General features: G+C 41.0%; 2 protein-coding genes across 7 annotated transcripts in view; one reads left to right on the forward strand and one right to left on the reverse strand.

The window, feature by feature from the left end:
- The window catches only part of LOC145344082 (RIB43A-like with coiled-coils protein 2), a 37232-nt gene extending 22015 nt beyond the window's left edge, over window positions 1–15217 (reverse strand). Inside the window, exons 1-5 of the mRNA XM_080190887.1 lie at window positions 14926–15217; window positions 13723–13804; window positions 9005–9349; window positions 3326–3444; window positions 1796–2023 (exon numbers count right to left, since the gene is read on the reverse strand). Of these exons, the coding sequence (XP_080047013.1) occupies window positions 1796–2023; window positions 3326–3444; window positions 9005–9349; window positions 13723–13804; window positions 14926–15042 (891 nt within the window). The 5' untranslated portion in view covers window positions 15043–15217. The remainder of the gene's footprint in view (window positions 1–1795; window positions 2024–3325; window positions 3445–9004; window positions 9350–13722; window positions 13805–14925) is intronic.
- A 252-nt stretch (window positions 15218–15469) lies between these two features.
- LOC145344509 (structural maintenance of chromosomes protein 1B-like) overlaps window positions 15470–23332 on the forward strand; it is a 141494-nt gene continuing 133631 nt past the window's right edge. For all 6 annotated transcript variants that reach the window (XM_080191686.1, XM_080191684.1, XM_080191687.1 and 3 more), the window contains exon 1: window positions 15470–15578. In XM_080191686.1, coding sequence (XP_080047812.1) covers window positions 15470–15578 — 109 coding nt within the window. The remainder of the gene's footprint in view (window positions 15579–23332) is intronic.

Below are 23332 nucleotides of genomic sequence, written 5' to 3' on the forward strand. Positions count from 1 at the left end.
GCGAGATGTTCATCTTCATCAATGACATGTTGAAGGTTCTGGAGAACATGTCGTAGCTTCTCCGCTCTGGGGAAGTACTGGATGACAAAGGGTACTCTGTCCACCGTGTTCTGTATTTGTCTTCTGATGAGGTTGGTGCGGTTTTTCGATATGGTGCGTCGGAACTGTCGATTGATAAGTTGAGCGCCATATCCTATTCTCATGAGGGCATCTTTCACCATCTGGAGGTGTCTGTTGGAATCCTCATCATTTGAGCAGATCCTGTGTATATGGAGGGCTTGTCCGTGGGGATGGCTTCTTTAATGTGTTTAGGGTGGAAGTTGGAGAAATGGAGTATCGGGCAGTTATCTGTGGGCTTGAGGTACAGTGAAGTGCTAAGGTGACCATCCTTGGTGGAGATGTGTGCGTCCAAGAATGCAACAGATTCCGGAGTGTAGTTCATGATGAGTCTCATGGTGGGATGGAACTTGTTGATGTCATCACATAGTTGTTTTAGTGATTGTTCGTCATGAGTCCAAAGGAAGAAAATGTCATCGATGTATCTAGTGTATAGCATCAGTTAAAAGTCCTGTGAGGTGAAAAAGTCTTGTTTGAACCATATACACAGGATATTGTCAGAAAACAAACACGGGACACGGCAGACAGAGTACCCTTTGTTGTCCAGTACTTCCCCGGAGTGGAGATGCTACGACATCTTCTCTGGAAAAATCACTGACAAGAGTATTCTTTTCCTGTTGAGGAACACTTCAGTGGTCACAGGCATTTGGCCTCTGATCTTCGGGTAAGTGTTCTCCAAGGCGGCCTTCACGACACATGACAACGCAGAGTCGCTGAGCAGAGACTGGTAGCCAAGTTCCACATGCACGAGGATGGTATCAACCGGGATCTTGTGTTCATGTCACACTATCTGTAACCCTCATGACTTGCCTGGGCTTGCAAAATCTCACTAACTGTCCTGGCCAGAGATGATACACATCTCTTTAACCTGTGCTTAACGCTCTCTCCACTCATATTCTCTGTACCTTTAAGACTTGATTACCTATAAAGACTCACATTTCAACCATTATTTTGTAAATTGAGTTTATGTCTTTATATGCCCTCTTTGTGAACAGAACTCCCACTTACCTGATGAAGGGGCAGCACTCTGAAAGCTAGTGGCTTGTGCTAACCAAATAAACCTGTTGGACTTTAATCTGGTGTGTGAGACTTCTTACAATGTATTTCTTGCCAATTTTAGAGGGATCAGAAATGTACTGTGATGTTTCAGTCTATATACACATAAGTAGAATTGTTTTTCACCATAAGATTATGGATTTTGTCATATTTTGTAGAGTCAGGGTTTGTTTACTGAAGCACGCTTAACTTTTGAGTATGAACAGTGAGCTCAAATCATAACAATATTTTCTTATAGTATTTTACATCGCAAAAGTTCTAATTGCTCAATGGGTGAATATCATGTCATACATCAGTAATTATGCATGTCAGAATGGATACTGATCCACAACCTGTTTTAACTTAGCTGATGTCAGCCAGGGCAAAAGCATAAACATGGGGGAGGGGAATTTTCCCATCCCGCAACTCCCCACTTTTGATCACCATCTGGCATCCATTGCTGTAAAAGTATGTTTGTATTTCAGTCAGGCAAAATTGGCTCCATAATCAATGTCTATTGCCAACCATTGACACACATGAAGGTTCCAACACATGAAGGCAATGGAAGATTTCAATGTTAGCAGAAGTATACAAAATATAAATACGGCATGTAGCACAAAACTGGAGGCAGCTGACACAGTACCTTTCTCTCTTGGATCTGTTGCTTCAGTTTGCGAGTGTTTTCATCTGCTTTATCTGGGGTCATTCCTTTCCAGCGATGTACAATTACTCTGTTTGGCCCAAAAGCACTCAGTGCCTGATTTGGATTTTCTGTTAGGAAGTCACTGTGACGCTGATTTTCAATTTCAATTAAATTATCTTCTTGCTCCTGCTGCTTTTCAAGCTTGCGTCTTGTAGCTGATTCAATTGCCTAAAAGTTAAAAAAAACCCCAGCATTATTCTCTTTGTGTTACGTGATAGAATAAAAGGAACTGTCTATTAATTTACTGCCCCATTGTACATACTGGAGGTACTTTTAAATTTTGATGATGTGAGCCGTAATTAATCAACCATAATACACCATGGATGGAATTTTCTGAAGTGTCATGAAAATCTGAAAACCGTAATGTTTAACTCTTCTTTTTCTGTGAGCTACCCCAAGCCATTTCTTTTACGTTCTGTCAATTTTTTTGGCTCCCTGTGGAAGTCAGCTGCAGGCTGCTAGGCATGCATCCACTGTCAACCCACTCCCCATCCCCCACCACATTGCCATCCCCTCCCCACAGACACCCCCCAATCGTCCAAGGAGAATTGCACTCCCCTGCCCCCAACCAACTGGTGGAGGTCTCAATGGCCTCTGGTCCCATTGGCAAAGCCATCACATCAGGATCCCCCCCTGTTGGTGGGGACATCTGTGAACTTTGCTGGTCAGGATCTCCAATGGTGAGGTCGGACAGCTATGTGAGCCTAGACTATTGCATCCTGGGCTCACTAAACAGATTTAAATCAGCACATAAATATTTAAATCGGCAAGGGTGCAAGGCTGATTACATCAGCAAAAAAGGCCGGGGAGGAGCATCACCAGCCTGACACTGGGCTTAGTTTTCATTTTTAGCCTCCTGCTAAAATGTCCTGACCCAATATGCTACTTGATCAGTGCAGCAGGCGGAAAGATCACACTCAATACCTTTCATTGAAATCAATGGAAGGGAACATTAGACTGGGTGTAAATTAGGTGGCCAATTTGATCTCATCTTACCAAAGTTCAAATCACAACCTCTGTTCGGATGTTCTCCTGTAAAGCAGATTTCCTCTAGCATGATCTTCAAGTCACCACCTCAAAACATGCTAAGAAATAAATCACTTTTTTAAAATGCAAAAAAAAACTCTGCTTTGAATATTCATGTGAATCATGTTCAAAACCTTTGACAGATTCTAGTACTATGTACTTGTCAACAAAATATAATTGTATGACTTCTAACCAAAGTTAGATTCATATCCATGACCTTGGTTTTTCAAAGAAAATAGAACTGAACTGGTGACTTCATAAAAATTATAAGCACTGAAATGCTGTTGCAGCCACCTTTACCCACCCTGCCTGCATTTTATGCAAGTGAGGCCTTTTTATGAACAGGGAAGAGCACTGATACCTGAATTATGCAAAGCAGAAGAGATGCCTAGAGTTGATCTAGTCTCTAACCAAAATCAAATAGGGTAGTAGGAAAAGTGAAACCTGTGCCCGATTAAAATCTTTTGTTGCTACAGTAACAGCCCTCCTCATGTCATCTTCCATTTGCTGCACTGTACAAGCTCTTTGATCCTGAGATATTCTATTTGCATCATACAATTTATCTGAAAAACAGAACAGCACAAAAATCATAAAAAGTTACCTTTTTACTTCAAGTTTTATTATTCTTTTTCTCTTCAATGGACAGGTTATTAAATAATAAATGGCACATTTTTCTAAAGTGCTAGCAAATCAAGTGCATTACAGGCCACAGACTGAAAAAAGCTCTTTGTTGTTCAAACAATGTATTTATATAAATCACAAAATATGTATTGATACCATGATGTAACAATTTTTTACTTATTGTATTGCATTCCAGTTCCATTCTTTGGAATGCAAATTCTCCTTGCTCAGGCAGGTGTTCAAACAGGGTCAATTTTGGAATGCACACAGTCAACAGGAATCCATGCTTACTGACCATCCAGACATTGGGAAATGAGAAGCACATTTCTCAGATGTTTCAACCCATTGAAAGAAATTAAATAAAATCCTACGATGCTCATCCATAATTCTCAATTTGCATAGCCAGCAAGAAAGAGGGGTGCGCATTCAGAAAATCAATTCTATGTGAAGAGGTCTAGAAGTTATAAAGTAAAGTTGTAAAGCTAAGATATATTTGTATTGGAGGTGGTACTGTGAAAGTTTACCAGAATGGTTGTTGGAGTGAGGTGTTTGTCCTGTGATGTGAGATTGAGTAAATTGGGCCTATATTCTCCGGAGTTTAGAAGAATGAGAGATGATCTAATTGAAACATTCTGAAGGGGCTTTACACAATAGCTAGATAGGTTGTTTCCCCACACTGGGGAATCTAGAACCTGGAGACTTGAATAAGGGAGTCAATCATTTAGGACTGAGATAAGGAGAAAATTATTCAATCAGAATGTTGTGAATATTTTTGGAATTTTATATCCGGAGGATTGTGAATGCTCTAGGGCTGAGTATATTTAAGTTTGAGATAGATGGTCTCTCAGGGAATCAAGGGATTTCAGCAATGGACACTAAAATGGAGTTGAAGCAGAAAATCAAGCATGATCATATTAAATGGCAGAGCAGATTCGGGAGGCTGTATGAGTTACTACTTTTCCTGTTTCTTATGTTCTTAAGTTCCACCCATGTTCTAGTTAGCATCTCTCCTTCAACCATCAACAAAAGCATGTTAATGTGTAATTCATCTCTTGCTTCTTGTAGAACACTGTATGTACAATTACCTAAGAGCAGTGACTACAATTCAAGATAATCCATTCTGTGAAATTATTTGGGACATCTTGGGGGATTTGGGGTGTGCTACAAAAGGCAATTCTCTCAGTAATCTCTGAATGAGACTACCATATCAATGTCAATATGTACTAGGTTATGGGAAGAACATAACATAAGAAATAGGAGGAGGAGTAGGCCATCTAGCCCCTCACGTCTGCACTGTCATTCAATAAGATCATGGCTGATCTGATAGTGGGTTCAGTTCCACTTATCCATCCGCTCGCCATAACCCTTAATTCCCTTATTGGTTAAAAATCTATCTATCTGTGACTTAAACACATTTAATGAGGTAGCCTCTACTACTTCATTGGGCAGAGAATTCCAATGATTCTTTCTCCTCAACTCTTCTAAATTGACTCCCCCTTATTTTCAGGCTATGCCCCCTATTCTTGTTTCCATTCTAAGTGGAAATAACCTCGCTGCTTCTATCCTGTCTAGCCCCTTCATTATCTTATATGTCTCTATAAAATCTCCCCTCAACCTTCTAAACTCCAATGAGTACAGGCCCAGTCTACTCAATCTCTCCTCATAAACTAACCCCCTCATCTCCGGAATCAACCTAGTGAACCTTCTCTGTACCCCCTCCAAAGCTAGTATATCCTTTCTCAAATAAGGGGACCAAAATTGTACAGTACTTTAGGTGCGGTCTCACTAGTACCTTGTAGTGCAGCACAACCTCCCTGCTTTTATACTCCATCCCTCTTGCGATAAAGGCCAACATTCCATTTGCCTTCTTGATTATCTGCTGCACCTACAAACTGAGTTTTTGTGATTCAGGCACAAGGACCCCCCAGGTCCCTCTGCACAGTAGCATGTTATAATTTTTCACCGTTTAAATAATAATCCATTTTACTATTATTCCTTCCAAAGTGGATAACCTCACTCTTACCAACGTTATACTCCATCTGCCAGATCCTTACCCACTCACTTAGCCTATGCAAATCCCTCTGCAGACTTTCTGTTTCCTCCATGCAATTTGCCTTCCCACTCATCTTTGTGTCATCCGCAAACTTTGTTACCCTACACTCAGTCCCCTCCTCCAGACCGTCTATGTATATGGTAAACAGTTGAGGCCCCAGCATCGATCCCTGTGGCATGCCACTAGTCACTGATTGGCAAGCGGAAAAGCACCCATTTATTCTGACTCTCTGCTTTCTGTTTGATAGCCAATCCTCAATCCACGCTAACACTTTACCCCCAACTCTGTGTACCATTGTCTTATGCAGCAATCCTTTGTGAGGCACCTTATCGAATACCTTCTGGAAATCTAAATACACCACATCCACCGGTTCCCCTCTGTCAACCACACTTGTTATACCCTCATAAAATTCCAGTAAATTAGTCAAACTTGACTTTCCCTTTGTGAATCCATGCTGCATCTGCTTGACTGGACCATTCTTTTCCAGGTGTCCTGCTATTTCTTCCTTAATGATAGATTCCGGCATTTTCCCAACTACAGATGTTAAGCTAACTGGCCTGTACTTACCTGCCTTTTGTCTACCTCCTTTTTTAAACAGTGGCGTTACATTAGCTGTTTCTCAATCAGCTGGCACTTCCCCAGAGTCCAGCGAATTTTGATAAATTACAACTAATGCATTTGCTATTACTTCTGCCATTTCTTTTAGTACCCTGGGATGCATTCCATTGGGACCAGGGGACTTGTCTACCTTTAGAACATAGAACATTATAGTGCAGTACAGGCCCTTCGACCCTTGATGTTGCGCCGACCAGTGGAACCAATCTAATGACCCTCTAACCTAAACTATTCCAATATTATCCATATGCCTATCCAATGACCATTTGAGTGCCCTTAAAGTTGGCGAGTCCACAACTGTTGCAGGCAGGGCATTCCACACCCTTACTACCCTCTGAGTAAAGAAAGCCCCATTTTAGTCCCATTAGCCTACCCAGCACTACCTCTTTAGTAATAGTGACCGTTTTCAGGTCCTCACCCCCTACAGTCCCATGACCGTCAATTATTGGTATGCTATTTGTGTCCTCCACTGTGAAGACCGACAAAAAACTTGTTTAAGGCCTTGGCCATTTCCCTATTTCCCATTATTAAATCCCCCTTCTCATCTTCTAACGGACCAAAATTTACTTTAGCCATTCTTTTCCGTTTTATATATTTGTAAAAACTTTTACTATCAGTTTTTATATTTTGTGCTAGTTTACTTTCATAATTTATCTTTCCTTTCTTTATTGCTTTCTTAGTAGTCCTTTGTTGTTTTTAAAAGCTTTCCCAATCTTCTAGTTCCCCACTAATTTTGGCCACTCTGTATGCATTGGTTTTTAATTTGATACTCTCCTTTATTTCCTTAGTTATCCACGGCTGGTTATCTCTTTTCTTACATTCTTTCTTTTTCACTGGAATATATTTTTGCTGAGTAGAGAAAAATCTCCTTAAAAATCCTTCACTGTTGCTCAACTGTCCCACCAATTAGTCTGTGTTCCCAATCTACATTAGCCAACTCCACCCTCATCCTATTGTAATCCCCCTTGTTCAAGCGGAGGACACTGGTTTGGGACCCTACTTTCTCACTCTCCTTCTGTATTAGAAATTCAACCATATTGTGATCACTCATTCCAAGAGGATCCCTCACAAGGAGATCATTAATGTTATCTGTCTCATTACACGGGACCAGATCCAAGATAGCTTGCTCCCTTGTAGGTTCTGCAACAAACTGTTCGAGGAAACTATCTCGACAGCATTCTAAGAACTCTTTCTCAAGTCCACCGCATCCGACTTGAGTTGACCAATCCATATGGAGGTTAAAATCCCCCATGATTATTGCTGTTCCATTTTTACATGCATCTGTTATTTAGAACATAGAACATTACAGCGCAGAACAGGCCCTTCGGCCCACGATGTTGCGCCGACCAGTTAAAAAGCAATGACCCTCTAACCTAAACCATTCCCTTTCCATCCATAAACCTATCCACGGAACAGTTGTTAGTTATTTGTTAGTTTATAGCCTGCCCCACCTTGAAATTATTATTTGGGGGCCTATAGACTATGCCCACCAGTGACTTTTTCCCCTTACTATTCCTTATCTCCACCCACACTGATTCCACATTTTGCTCCTTACAGCCTATATCGTCTCTCACTACCACCCTGATGTTATCCTTAATTAACAGAGCTACCCCACCTCCTTTTCCTTCCTGTCTATCCTTCCGAATTGTCTGATACCCCTGGATATTTAGTTCCCAGTCCTGGTCACCGTGCAATCACGTTTCTGTAATGGCCACTAGATCATTTGTACTGATTTGTGCCGTCAACTCATTCACTTTGTTTTGAATGCTACGTGCATTCAGGTAAAATGTCTTTATGTTAGTCTTTCTTTCCTGGACCCGATTTGTTAGTGCATTCCTTTGTTTGCAAGCTTTGTCCCTTCCTGTCACAGACTGGTTATTCTTCCCCAGACCATCTCCCTGCACTGCGTTGACCACCACCCTTCTCATGCTTGTCACCTTTTTTACTCTGCCTGAGGTTAGATTCCTGCCACCTTCTATACTCTCTGTTCTATTACATGGTCTGAAAACTTTACTAACCTCTCCTGAGCCCTCGGCTCCTTTAACTAGTGGAAAGTCCTCATCATTAACCTGCACTCCGACCCTCTCCTTTACCTTTGATTTTGTAATTCTCCATACAACTGAACCCTCCCCCCAACTATTTAGTTTAAAGCCCTAATACAGTCCTAGTTATATGAGTCGCCAGGACTCTGGTCCCAGCATGACTCAGATGAAGACTATCCCATCAGAACAGGTTTTGTACAACAGAATTATAATCACATGTGCCAAATCTACAATTCAATATAGGATCCTCCAAATAAGTGGAAGGAAGAGACTTTCTTTTCATCAATTTGGACTGGATTTGAAACCAGGTCTGAGTGGTACACAAATTGGTGCTAATCTACCTAATATACAAGCAATAGCAAGTTGCTCAGCAGGTCAGGCAGCATCTGTGGAGAAAGAAACATAATTAATGTTTCAAGTCTGTGACCCCTCATCAGAAGGATGATTGAAAAAGCAGAGTTGATCAACATCTGAAATCAATGATCTGGGAATTATTCTCTGTCTGCTTTTAACTGAGGAATTGTGTACAGTGTGGCAATGGGGACCTAATAAACTGAATATGTAGGAGGGAAAATTGTTTTGTTTTAATAAAAGGGTAGCAAGTACATAATTAAATAAAACGTGATACAGTGGTGCTGCAGTAACTTTGAGTCTATTATTATGTCTGAGGGAAAACAGGCAAGAGATGTTTCTCCACAGGTAGTGACTGAGTAACCTCTTGAAGAATTGGTTATTCAATAATGTTAGTCATATCTATTCTGAAATTGTGTGTTATTTTGTTCTTCTACTAACTTGCAAACTTCTGGTCTTCCAAAGCATTCTTCAACTCTTTCTGTTGTGCAAGTGACCATTCCCTGATTTGCTCCTGCTGACGTTTAATCCGTTCTTGATGTTGCAAATCTTCCCCAGAAAACTTTTGCATAGAAGATATAGTGCAGCGAGGGTCGGTGTCTGAAATTCGAGCAGGTACATCCTTTCTTAAGGCCTGTGGATCATTCAGATCAAACTCACGACGTGTATCAGGTTTCTGGTAGCATAGACGAAATTCAGCAATAGCCTTGTTTAAGTTCTTCACGTCACGTTTGTGCCGTTCATCGAGGAGGCACATTGTTTTATCATGGCGAATCAAATCATTAGCTGCAGCAAAACATGAGAGAAGTAATGTTACATCACATATACTTTTGTTTGCTGTCTGTGGCAGGGGAAAGAGAAGGCGCGTAAAACACCTTTTACTGATATATTTTAAAAAATCATTATTCTACAGTTACAAAAAATAAAGTTCTGTGATTTGATGTCATACCATTTAAACAATCCATTTATTTTTAAGCCAATGAGGCAAGGTAAATTGGTAATCTCATAGTAAACAATGCACTGGGAAAAAGTAATCATAATATAATGAATTCCATGTTAAGTTTGAAAGCAGCATACTCCAGTCCAAATTGGAATCTTAAACTTCTACCTATGCAGATGGTTTTGTTTGACAGGAGAGCTAGCTAAGGTTGATTGAGAAAATAGACTAAATAGTATGGTGATAAACACAATAGAAAGAAACAATTCAAAAATACAATTCCTTAAAAAAGAAAAACTCAGGAACAATGATCCATCCATGGCTTAGTAAGGACAGTATCAGATTAAGAGAAAAGTTTTATCATGTTGCAAGAATAGTAATTACTCTTGAGGACTGACGGTGCTTTGAAAACAGAAGATTTGCTTATAAGTTGATAAAAAAGAGGGAACATAGATTATGATTATAAATTGGCTAGGAAAACAAAAAAAAAATTGCAAGAGCTTTTATGAATACATAAAAAGAAAGAAAGTAGCTAAAGAGGATGACTTTTTGGCTCTTCCTGCTAATGGGGTCTTTTGGCCTTGCTGACAGCAAATCCCCGCCACCTGTTTCCCAGCAGCGGAGGGGTGGAACCAATGGGAAACCCCAATGATAGCGACATGACCAGATGATCCCATCACTGGCCAGCGGTGGGCCTTTGCCCACAACCGAAAAACACGCTGCAGGGAATGTGGAAAATCCCCCACAAAATAAATGTTGTTCCTTTGGCAGCAGAGACAGGAGAAATTAGAATGTGTGGATGCATTTTGGCTTATTAACATGCAAGCTTTAGAATGTACTTTAAAGAGTTTCAATAATCAGCTTGTGGATATTCAGCAGCTCTGTTCTATTTATGTTTAGTAAGAAGTCTCACAACACCAGGTTAAAGTCCAACAGGTTTATTTGATAGCAAAAGCCACTAGATTTCGGAGCTATGCCCCTTCGTCAGGTGAGTGGGACATCTATTCACAAACAGGGCATATAAAGATACAAACTCAATTTACAAAATAATAATTGTCCTGTCTGGAGATGATACACATCTCTTTAACTTTGCTTAATGCTCTCTCCACTCACATTGTCTGTACCTTTAAGATTTGATTACCTGTAAAGACTTGCATTCCAATCATTACTTTGTAAATTGAGTTTGTGTCTTTATATGCCCTGCTTGTTAATAGAATTCCCACTCACCCGATGAAGGGGCAGTGCTCTGAAAGCTAGTGGCTTTTGCTACCAAATAAACCTGTTGGACTTTAACCTGGTGTTGTGAGACTTCTTACTGTGTTTACCCCAGTCCAATGCTGGCATCTGCACATCATGACTATTTGACATCATGTTTGGCAGCATCTTCCCTTCTCACATTCCTCTCCTTAAATGTCATATTGATCACCTTAAATGAGAGACTCATGCAATCTAATGTTGAAGCATGCCATATATCAGTGGTTCCAAATCTACATCCTCAATAAATTGTTCATGAGTTTTTTCAGGTGAGACTGCATCTTTATATTGAGAATCTGAAAAGTATGAGGCTGCCCCATGCAAGGGCCTCTAAGTCCAGCTGTAGGATCCTCCCACACCTACTCAGTACCACCCACGGAGAATGTTTTCCAGTTTTGATTTTAAACTGCGTCATTCCTTTGGCATCTCAAGATGGTGGTGCTGTACTTCAACATCAGCTTTGACCGTCCTCTGTTACAACTTACATCCTCCCAATCATCAAGGAATCCTATGATGAGCAGGGAGACCTTGGGGCTGTGTGCATGGTGATATATTGAGGTAACCCACTTCCTTACCAGCTTTTTCCCATTTACAGGCTCTATATGCCTTCCCTGACCATCTGCAGGCCAGTACTGAGACACTAAGTGCACACCCAACACACCAAGCTGACCCCCACTGAACACACAGGCTTTACCCCTCAATGGAACATGACACGTGTGTCATGAATAGCCCTGTAACATGTCTAACAAAGCCCCAGGGCTGTCTTTAATCTCTCATTTCAACTGTGCTCCATATTCCCAACAGACATACCTACCAGTCTAGTATAACACTGCAGCTTTGGCATCACTGATGACCTGGAGCAGTACTGTTGCAGGTAGGCTTTGAATGTTGCAACCACTTCAAAGTCATGAGTGAAGTGAGCAGCAAGCCACATATATCCAGTAATGATTAAGACCAGTCTAATTTCCTGCTTCACGGAGAGATGTGGCAACTTGCATTTCTAATGGGCATGATTTTCAGTGCCTCTCCCCATGACATTTTCCTGGTGGCAGAGGTGGCTTGCCACTGACGAGCAGTAGGATCATCTGGTCCTGCCAATGTTCGCAGGGTTTTATCAGCCCTGTACTGCCTGATGCTGTGGAGCACACTGCAAGGGGTTTCCAATGGCAGGACCAGTAGATCCTGCTAGCAGGAAGGGCTGGAAACTTTTGACCAGTGAGTAGTCATGACATGCTAATGCATGCAGGTGGGGTTCCCAAAATGGATCAGTGGCAAATCCAACCCACTAGTATCCCACTGTCAAAGTGCTGAGAGGAAAATTTCAACATGCTTTCCTGCCAGCGAAAATCTGACTTTTGGCCTCTCTCCGAATTTTCTGATCCTGCTTGGCATTGGCAGGAAAGGAAAATTCCACCACATGAAGTTCTACTTTCTTGTCCATGACATATTCTGTCTGTGTGGAGTTTGCATGTTCTCCCTATGTCTGCATGGGTTTCCTCCCACAATCCAAAGATGTGTGGGTTAGGTAGATGGGCCATGCTAAATTGTCCCTTAGTGTCCAAAGGTTTGGTTGAATTAGCCATGGTAAATGGGCAGGGTTATAGGGATACGGCAAGGGTTTGGGCCTAAGTAAGATGTGTTCAGAGAGTTGGTGCAAACTCAATAGGCTGAATGGCATCCTTCTGCATTGTAGGGATCCTGTGAGCTTCCTCACACAGAGTAACAGTTTTGAGGGGCTGTGGGACAGTTACCAGTTGCTGTCCTTCCTTATCTCATTGACTGCTTATCCTTAAAAAAAGTACAAGTATGAAAACCTTCAGTTGCCATGAGATATAATAAAACCCTGATGTCAATCCATAATGTATTTGTTATTGATGCATACACCAAATACTTTTATTCTATGTGAGGATAAAGAATGTGAGATTGAATAAACAAAATTGTTATCATCTCAATGGCTTTTCTTATTATTTTTCTTAATTTGAAGGAGTAAGCAGGAAATGCAGGTGCCTGCATAGTTTGAAGTATAGGATTTATTCCTTTATTCTTTCATAGAATGTTGGCATAGGTGAGAAGACTAGCATTTATTGCCCATCCCTAACTGTTCTTCAAATGTGTGGCTTGCCACACCATTTTAGAGGGCAGGCAGTTAAGAGTCATATGCATTGTTGTGGGTCTGATGTTATATGTAGGCCAGAACAGGATGCAAATCAGATTGTTTTTTATGATAATCGATTCATGGTCACCATTACTGAGACCATTCTTTCCAGATTTTTAATTGAATTTAAATCCCACTGGCCCTACATCCCACCAGTGGGAATTGAACCCTTGTCTCCAGCCTGGGCTCCTGGATTATTAATCCAGCAATGCTACATCTCCCTTAAATCAAGTAGTAATAATTTGGTGTTAATGTCTATAAGAGAAATTAGTGAAGCAAAAAGTTCCATAGTTTTCAAACGAAAGTGAGTACATTGAAACATTTGTATTAGAATAGGAAACAGTGAGGAGAATATTGATTTCAACAGAATGGAAATGCAGGATGGTTTGTTGAGCATGTAGGATTGCACATGTGGCATTTAGAAGAAGCAAGGAAGAAAATATACTAGAGTATTGATAAACTAAGACAACAAAAATGTTTGTGAAATGCAAAGAAGTAGGATGGAGGAGAGAAATCGGAGGCTAAAATTGAAAGAATATTTTTCGCTGATCTAAAAAACTGATGCCAATCATACTTTGGATATTGTAGCTATACTCATCTGCTTTAAGAATTGTATTTTAAAGTTGATTTTTTTGGGGGGGCTGCCATCAAAGAGAATACAATTTCTGTATCTTCACTAGTAATCAGACATTTGCACGTGTCTGAATGGACAGTTGACAAGAGAAGGAAGAGAAAGTATTTTTGTGATCTAATCATCAATTTACTCATTGCCTTAAATCATTTTCCCATATATCAGAAGTCAACAGAACTTACCAAAGGCTAAATCTTTTTTAGCTTCTGTCTCTTCCTGAATTTTCCTATCATTGATTTGGCCATCCAATGCCTGTTTATCAATCTTATAAAAAACAGCAGTATACATTTAAAATATTTAGTTGCATAAATTCCTTTCTGTCTGCATATCTACTGCTATAGATTGCATCCATTGTACTAACTGGAATAATGCTCATTGCAAAGTAATACTTAATAATGTGTCATCAAATACACTGTCTCCATTTATAATTTGAACTCCCTTTCTTACAGCACTGAGGATGTACACACATAGACTGGAGCACTTCAAGAATGAGGCTACAAACCACTGTGTCAAGGGCAATTAGGGCTTAGCCATAAATTGATGCCCATTCCATTAATTAAGAAAACATAATAATTTACCAGCAGTACATTAAAAAATCAAAATAAATAATCCAAAGAGAGATGTTTGTTATATGATTTCTTTCAGTAGAATTAATTAATTTTTTGCCAGTTAATTTAGCCTTTCAAATCTAAAACGTGATATTAGTCAAATCAATCTTACAATGTCCCTTCTACTTTCAGAATGCTTAATGCACAATTACAAAATTGATTTTAATGATTACATTGCACTTGCACCAGGGTAAGTACATGGGTTATGGGGATGGGGCCTGGGAGGGATTGTTGTCCTGCAGGCTTGATGGGTCGAATGACCTCCTTTTGTACTGTTGGGATTCTATGATTGCACTTGCACCAAATTTGTGCAAATATGCTGAGGATAAACAATTTTTCAAATAGTGTGAAACAAAAGCACATCTTATACATTAAAATATTAATTGATACTGATCTTGGAACATAGTGCACAGAAGCAGGACAAGGCCATTTGGTCCTTTCTGCCTTCCCCACCATTCAATAAACCATAATTGCGGGACGAGGGGGGGTAGAATTGAGACCTCATTCAGATGAGCTATGATTTAATTATAGCTTATCTGAATGAGGTCTCAATTCTACCCCCTCACCCCGCAATTATGATTTATTGAATTCTCAATTCACCCCCCCCCATCTTGCAATTACTCTTGACAAAATAAATCTTATAAATCAAAATAAAACAATCTTCATGTCACCATCGGCAATGAAATTATTTTTGCCTTATTTTCTGATTTCACACATAGGATATAAATGATAAAAGTATATGACATTAAGGGAAACTGCCACACCTTACACACCTACCCCAATTGTTCTGAGTCTGGCATTAAAAACCCTGTTCTGCCTCTGTAATTCCAAGTCCCTTCGCCCCGCTATGATAGCAGCCTCTTTCAAATCAATCGCACCGTCCAGTTTGTGCATCTTTCCAAACCTGTTTCGTTCCTTCTCACAACCTTAAAGTCAACCAACAGTAATTTAATTCGATGTGAAACGAGAAGAAAATGCTTTGAAAAACAAACAAAACGGTGACGGTCAATCTAATGTCTGTAACAGTGTGCGTTGAGGAAACATCTGTTCTTTTCGCTCCTGCGGTGCGTTTTCCAGCCGCGAGTGAGGGATAAATAAAACGGTCGCTAGGCGACCAGGCAACTGGCACGAAATCCCGTAGGTTCACGCAGCGCGTCTCCAGATCTCACGATATCATCTCCGGCGGGAAGAGTCACGCGGGAGTCGGTTGGCGGAGCAGCGCGTTGGAGAAGATTCGACTATTTTTCTTGACAGGGAGCTGTAATCGCGGACGTTATCACAGCGACAATCACTTCCCAAGCATTAACTAGGCTTTTGAGAAATGGGAACCCTGCAGTTGATTGAAGTGGAAAATTTCAAGTCATGGCGGGGTCAGCAGTTGATCGGGCCCTTCATGCGGTTTAACTGTATCATTGGGCCGAATGGATCAGGTCAGAGAAACCGACCCTAGCTGTCGGGGGGAGAAGCGTCCGCACACCCGATTTCACTAATTCACCCTTTACCAGTGAGGCTCCCTCCTCCCTCTGTTATTTCCCTCGCCTGACAATATGAGCCCGTCAATCGCCAAAATCTCGAGGCGATGAAGGCTCAAACCTCCAGGTTTCTGTCCATTCCATTAGTCTCCTGAATGTGTCTGCGCACTAGTTTTTTTGTGACTGGTACTAGAACACCCAGATCCCTCTGCACCTTGGAATTTTGCAGTCCTTCTTCCTTTATGTAATACTCTGCCTTTATTCTTCCTGCCGAAGTAAGCAACTTCAACGCAACTTGTCAAATTTTTGCCCAATCACTCAGCCTATGTATGTGTTTGCAACCTCATGTCCCACTTCACAGCACACCTTCCTACTTGTTTTCGTGATGTTCAAATTTAGCTACCATTGCTTTTGCCGCCCTTATCTAAATCATTGATATGAACTGTAACAAGAGGACCCAGCAGAGATCCTTGTGAGACTCCACAAGTAATATCTTGGTATTCAAAAAAAGACCTAATTAAGCTGTTCTCTGTTCTGTTAGTCCATGCTAAGATGAAGCTTATACTTTGTGCAATGACTTTTGATGTGGCATCTTAACAATTGCCTTCTGGAAATCCAAATACAGTACATTTACTGGCTCCCCTTTATCCACAGTACATGCCACCTTTTCAAACAACTCAAACGAATTTGTAAAACATTCATTTGCCTTGAGCATAATCATATTGACTGTGCCTGATTGCGTTGAGATTTTGAAGTACTCAGCTATAAACTCCTAATGATTAATTTTTCCACACAATCGATGTCAAAGAATAGTAAAGCATGGGAACAGGCCCTTTGGCCCGTCAAGCCTCTGCTGATCACATTGTCCTATCTAGACCAACTGCATGTATCCCTCTGTTCTCCACCTTTTCATGTGTCTATCCAGATGAGTCTTAAATGTCTCTAATGTGTCTGCCTCAACCATGTCACTTGGCAATGCATTCCAGGCTACCACTACCCTCTGTGGGAAAAAACCACTCCCCTGCACTGCTCTATTGAATTTCTTCCCCCATACCTTGAACTTGTGCCCCCTTGTAATTGTCATTTCTGCTACAGGAAAAAGCTTTCAACTGTTCACCCTGTCTTTGTCCTTGATAATTTTATAAACTTCTATCAGGTCACCCCTCAGCCTTTGTCTCTCCAAGAAGAGCAATCCCAGTTTATTCAATCTCTCCATATAGCTAATATCCTCCATACCAGGCACATCCTAGTAAACCTTTTCTGTACTCTCTCCAAAGCCTCCGCATCTTTCTGGTAGTATGGTAACCAGAATTGGACACAGTATTTCAAATGTGGCTGAACCAACATTTTATATAACTAACATAATTTGCCAGCTTTTGTAGCCAATGCCCTGTCTGATGAAGGCAAGCATGCTATATGCTTTCTTCACCACCTTTTCTACCTGTGCTGCCACTTTTAAGGATCTGTGAACCTGCACACTCAAATCTCTGTGTCTCTGCTCTTGAGATTCTGCCATTTGTTTTATAGCTCCCACCTGAATTGGATCTACTAAAATGCATCAAATGTTGAGCTAACAGTACTATAATTTCTTGTTTTTTGCTGCCTCTCATCTTAAATAAAGGGTTATATTTGCAACTTTCCAGTATGATGGAACCGTTCCAGAATCTAGGGAATTTTACAAAAATTAAAACCAACTTGTCTACTGGCTTTTAAGAACTTAGGGTGAAGTCTAACTTGACCTGGAGACTTGTCATCTCCCAGCTCCATCAGTTTGCTCCATACTGCTTCCCTAGTGATAGTAATTTCACCATGTTCCCGTCTCTCTTCCATCTTCTGATTTACAGTTATAACTGGAAAGTTTTCTATTTCTTCTATGATGAAGACAGTGGTAGAATATTTGTTCATTTCATTTGCCATTTCCTACTTTTTCCCCTTTTAAATACCTGCAGAAGCTTCTGTTATCTGTCTAGTCTTCCTTTCATACTCTAATTTCTTTCTTTTGATTAATCTTAGTCATTCTCTACCGTTCTTTATATTATGACCAATTATTTGATTTGCTATTCATATTTGCAGTTATGTGCTTTTTCCTCCAGTTTTTTGCTTTACTTCTTTAGTTAATCATAGATAGTGGGTCCTCCCCTTAATTTTTTTTCAATATACTTACTCTGAGTGCCCTGAAATATCCCTTTAATCTCTGTCACTGCTTCTCTATTGATTTCATTCCTAGCCTAGTACACCAGTTCATTTCAGCTAGCTCAGCTTTCATGCCCGCATGATGTCTGCATTTAAGCTTAGACTCACTCTGCTCCCTTTCAAATTGGATGTAAAATTCAATTCATATTGTAGTCATTGCTTCCTATGGGTATCTTTACTCTGAAGTCATTAATTAATCCTGTAGCTTTATATAATACCAAATCTAATATAACCTAATGTCTAGTTCCAGAACGTGTTATTCTGAGAAACTATCCGATAAGCATTCTGTCCAGGCTACTATTGCTAAATGTGATTTTTCCCATTTGAGTACATTAAAATCATCCATAGTTATTGCCATCCCTTTATCCCAAGCATCCGATATTTTATCTTGCATACTTTGTCCTACATTATGGTTAATATTAGGGAGGGCTGTCAACCATTCCCACTTTCAATTTCTTTCCCCTTCTGTTACTCATCTACACCCAGACTTATTCCACATCCTGATCTCGAGTGTCATCTCTAACTGTTGTTCGTCCGTCATCGTCGATGAGGACCTCAACACCTTTAGTCACTTCGAGGCTGGTTGCAATATGTCCGAAGATGACTGATCAGGCCAGTTCGGGCACGGAATGTCCTGGCATATATTGGACAGACTTACGTAGACACTGTAGTTGTTGCGCTGGTGGCTCTGGACTTGCGAAGCTTGTGCTTAAGTTGTGCTTCAGCAGTACACCTTGCTTTGTAAGCTTGACAGCCTTGGTGGATGAGGCAGCGCCAGGTAAGCCAGCGTTTCCTAGGTGGTCGTGTCTATGTCAGGCGACTTCAGGGAGGCGTTGAGCGTGTCTTTGAAATGTTTCTTCTGCCCTTCATGTGAGCGTCTTCCAGTAGAGAGTTCCCCAAAAAGGAGCTGCTTAGGTATGCGCTCGTTTGACATATGGATGACATGACCTGCCCACTGGGTCTGCACTCTCATAAGCAGTGTGTGGACTGATGGTAGACTTGATTGAGAGAGAACTTCAGTGTCTGGTACTTTGTCTTGCCATCTGATGCATAATATTCTGCGAAGACAAGTCATGTGGAAATGATTGAGCTGTCTTGCATGCCTTCGATACACAGTCCACGTTTCACAGGCATACAAGAAGGTAGTGAGTACCGCGGCGCTATAGACCTTCAGTTTTGTTGCTGGGCGTTTCCATACAGTGGACCACAGTTTACCGAAAGCAGAACTAGCCTTTGCTGTTCTGCAGTTAACTTCTGTATCAATAGTCACTGCTTGGGAGAGGATGCTGCCAAAATAAGTGAACTGATCCTCTGCCTTTAGTTTCTGTCCTTTGTGATTATGGGTTCTGTGTACGATGCATGAGGAGCAGGCTAGTACATGCTTTGTTCTTTTTAATGTTGACGATGAGTCCAAAGCTGTCACAAGCCATGGAAAATCTGTCCATACTGACTTACATGTCTGGCTTTGAGCCAGTATGCAGTTATCCGCAAACAGGAGGTCTCTCAGAACAGCCTCCTTCATTTTGGTAATAGCTTGAAGTCTCCTCAGGTTGAAGAGCTTCCCATCCACTCTGTACTTGAGGCTGAATCCAGCAACACTGTCCTGGAAGGCATCATTCAGCATGGCAGTAAACATCATGCTGAGCAGTGTGGGTGCGAGCACACAGCCCTGTTTGACGCCATTGGTGACTGAGAATGCCTCAGAGGATTCTCCGCCATCCAGTACTCTGGCCACCATGCCATCATGGAACTGGCGTACCATCTGAATGAATTTGACGGAACTTTGACATGATCCTCTACAGGCCTTGTTGGCTTACAGTGTGAAGGCTTTTGCGAGGTCAGCAAAGGTTGTGTAGAGCTCATGATTCTGCTCCTGACACTTCGGAAGTTGGCGTGCAGCAAAAATCATGTCAATAGTCCCGCGACCTTTGCGGAAGCCACACTGTGATTCTGGAAGCAGGCCCAGCTCCAGATGAATGACCAGACGCTTTAGCAGGATTCTTGTGAGGGTTTTTCCTGTGATGGAGAGCAGCAGGGTTCCTCAGTGGTTGTCGCATACTTGCCGATTGCTCTTCTTCTTGTAGAGGTGTACGATGGAAGCATTTTTAAGTTCCTGAAGAGTGAATCCTTGCTTCCAAAAGGACTGGAACAACTCGGTGAGCTTCTCCATAAGTACAGGACCAATAGCTTTATAGATCTCTGCGGGTATGGCATCTGCATCTGGGGCTTTGCCACTGGATAGCTGGCTGACAACTTTTGTGACTTTGGCTATTACCGGTGGGTCATCCATGGTGCTGTTGATATCAACCTGGGGAATCCTGTCTATTGCTTCATTGTTATCAGATGACAGTCAGTTGAGAAAGACTTCAAAGTGTTCAGCCCATCGCTGCAGGATCTGAGCCCTCTCTGTAACGAGAGTTGTACCATCTGTACTCAGGAGGGGGGAACTCCTGAGAGATTGAGTCTGTAGAAAGTGTTAAGGACCTTCATAGAACCGTTTCAAGTTGTTTCTGTCAGCGTATCCCTGTATTTCATCTGCCTTGGTGCTCAGCCAGGCATCCTGCATTTTACGCAGTTTGTTCTGGACTGTCCTGCGAGCACTGGTAAAAGCATTTTTCTTGACAGCTGAAAATGGGTTGTTCTGACAGGCCTGATGAAGTACAAGTACAGCCTGTATCTCCTCATCATTCTTATCAAACCAGTCATGCTGCTTGCGGGTAGAGGGCCCGAGCAGCTTCAGTGCAGATGTATGGACAGCATCTCTGAAGTGTTCCCAGTCGTCCTCAGTGCTGCCTGTGAGGTGTAGGTCAGGAAGCTTGATTTCTAAGTCTTCAGCCAGTGCTGAAGCTATGCTGGGGTTCTTTAGCTTGGCCGCATTGATTCTTTTTGTAACCTTGCTTCCTTGTGGTCGCCTCTTGGGTCTGGTGCAGAGCCTCATTTTGGAGATAGTGAGCCTGTGATCTGTCCAGCAGTCAGCACCACGCATAGCTTTGGTCACTCTGACATCCTGCCTGTCTTTTCTCCTGACAATGACATACTTTGTCCTACATTATGGTTAGGGAGGGCTGTCAACCATTCCCACTTTCAATTTCTTTCCCCTACTGTTACTCATCTACATCCAAACTGATTCCACATCCTGATCTCGAGTGTCATCTCTAACTATTTCACTCATATCATTCATACCACCTTTGGTTAACAGTGCTACCCCTTCACTTTTACCTAGGTTCCTATTCTTTTTGAATGTCAACACCCCCCCCCCCTAAAATTTCAAGATTCAGTTCTTGGGGTCCTGCAGCCACTTCTTCATAAGGGCAATCATGTTTATTTACCTTAATATTTGCTATCAATTTATTTACTTTGTTATGAATGCTATGCACCTTCAGACACACAGCTTTTAGCTTTGTAATTTGTTATCTTTATACTATATCATCTTGATTGCTGATGTACTCTTAGTTTTTTTTATCCCTCTGTCCTTTCTGTTAAGAAATAGATATAAATTTTAACAATTTATAGTTGTATTTGTGTTCTGCTTTATGTTACGAATGGGAAGAACCTCAGTTTTAGTTCCACTTTAAAATATACCTGCATTTTAATGTGTGTTTTACAACTCTGAAGCAAAGATGGTATAAAAACATGGGCTTTTGCTTAGGAATCAGGGGCTCAACGTGACAGCAACAGCTTCAGTTCAGTTGGAAGGTGACCTAAAAGGAAACACCAATCTAGAGAAACTGCTGAAATAGGCAATCATGAAGGGAGACTTTAGGGAACAGGCCCTAAACTAAAAAAAACAGACCCTCAAACCAGGGAGAGGGACAGAAGTAGGTTCCAAGAAGAGTTTCCAGAAATATGGAATAAAATTTCTGTTTCATGAAGCAAGGAGATAATACAAAAATATAAAGATGCAGATGGTAGATAGAATGCAAAGTGGGCTTGCAAAAAGCTAGAAATCCAAGGTGACCAGAAGGTTGGTGACTCCTAACTATGGACTTGTAAAGCAGTGTTGTTCTGTTGGCACTGTTGTGCATCCAAAAAATTGTGTGAAAGGTGAACTTGAATGTACAAAACAATCCAGGGCACAGGAATACCAGAAGAAGAGATTGAAATCCTGGAGTTGGATCCTTGGTGAAGACATCTGAGGGCAAATGTTATTTTGGGGAAGATTCAAAAACATATTCTCAGAGAGTGGAGATTGGACATCTTTGTGTAGAAGACAGAGTTTCAATGAAACCATTTGGCTCACAGTGTGACAAGCATCTGAGGGAAGAATTGATGAGAAATCTGCAGAAGTTGTTTTGGATGGCATCTGTCACTTGGTTTCAGAGTGTGTGTGTGTCTGACCACATTTGGCCTATTTTACATGGGCTGAGAACATTAGAGTACACAATAGGTTTTGTAACTTGTGTTATCTTTAGAAATCTATGTATCTGTAAAGGTATAGCTGGGATGTAAGTATACTGTAATTTAGCTCATGTTTTCCTGTTTAATAAATGCTTTTATTTTGTTAAAAGTTGATCAACTTACTTCATTGATCAACTGATTTCTGTCACTCTATTCTGAGACTATCTTCCACTTTTTTAAACAAAAAATAAAAATTAGGATCTATCAAGCTGGGTTCCACTCTGTGATCTGATTTGTCCAGTAGTAACATCAGCTATGATCATTAAACCTTCTGCCACTCTCTGACTTTCATTTCCCATATTATCATTTTGCTCTCCTGCATTGATTTCTATCCCTTGATCTGCTACTTCAACCAAAGCTCAATCTCTCACTCCTATGCTTAGTTAATAGCAGTGATTAGCAATTAGTGAGTGGGCCACATGAGTGGCCCTCCTTCATCTCCATGGGCTGCAAGATTGAAATCAGGCTTGTTCACTAACCATGACCGTTGAATAAGATTGAATGCATTTAACATATGCCAAATTTCATAACTAGTTAAAGAAAATGCTTGATCATTTATATATTGGGAAAGGCAATGGCCTTGTGGTTCTATCGCTAGACTATAAATCCAGAACCTCAGCTAATGTTCTGCGGACTTGGGTTCGAATCCCACCACGAGAGATGGTGGAATTTAAATTCAATTAAAAAAAATTTGGAATTAAGAATCTACTGATGACTGCAACACCATTGTGGATTGTCAGAAAATCACATCTGGTTCAATAATATTCTTTAGGGAAGGAAACTTCCGTACTTACCTGGTCTGGCCTACATGTGACTCCAGAGCCACAGCAATGAGATTGATTCTCAACTACTGTTGGACTAGGGATGGGTAAAAAATGCTAGCAAGCCAGTGACGCCGTGTCCCATGAATAAATAAAAAAATATGAATATAATTATCATTAATTTCAAATAGCAAAAGCAAAATAAATATTTATGCTTTGATTGGACAATTCAGAAGTAGCACATGGCTCTTGCAGTCAATGCCGTATGCAATCAGCACAAACCTCACTTGCCCTTGCTTTACATGCTTAACACTTCATACCAGCAGATGGAAGCCAGCGGAATGTGGCAACCCTGCAAGT

This window comes from Carcharhinus amblyrhynchos, chromosome 6, assembly GCF_965287045.1.
Source record: "Carcharhinus amblyrhynchos chromosome 6, sCarAmb.v2.hapA, whole genome shotgun sequence".
Taxonomy (NCBI): Eukaryota; Metazoa; Chordata; class Chondrichthyes; order Carcharhiniformes; family Carcharhinidae; genus Carcharhinus; species Carcharhinus amblyrhynchos.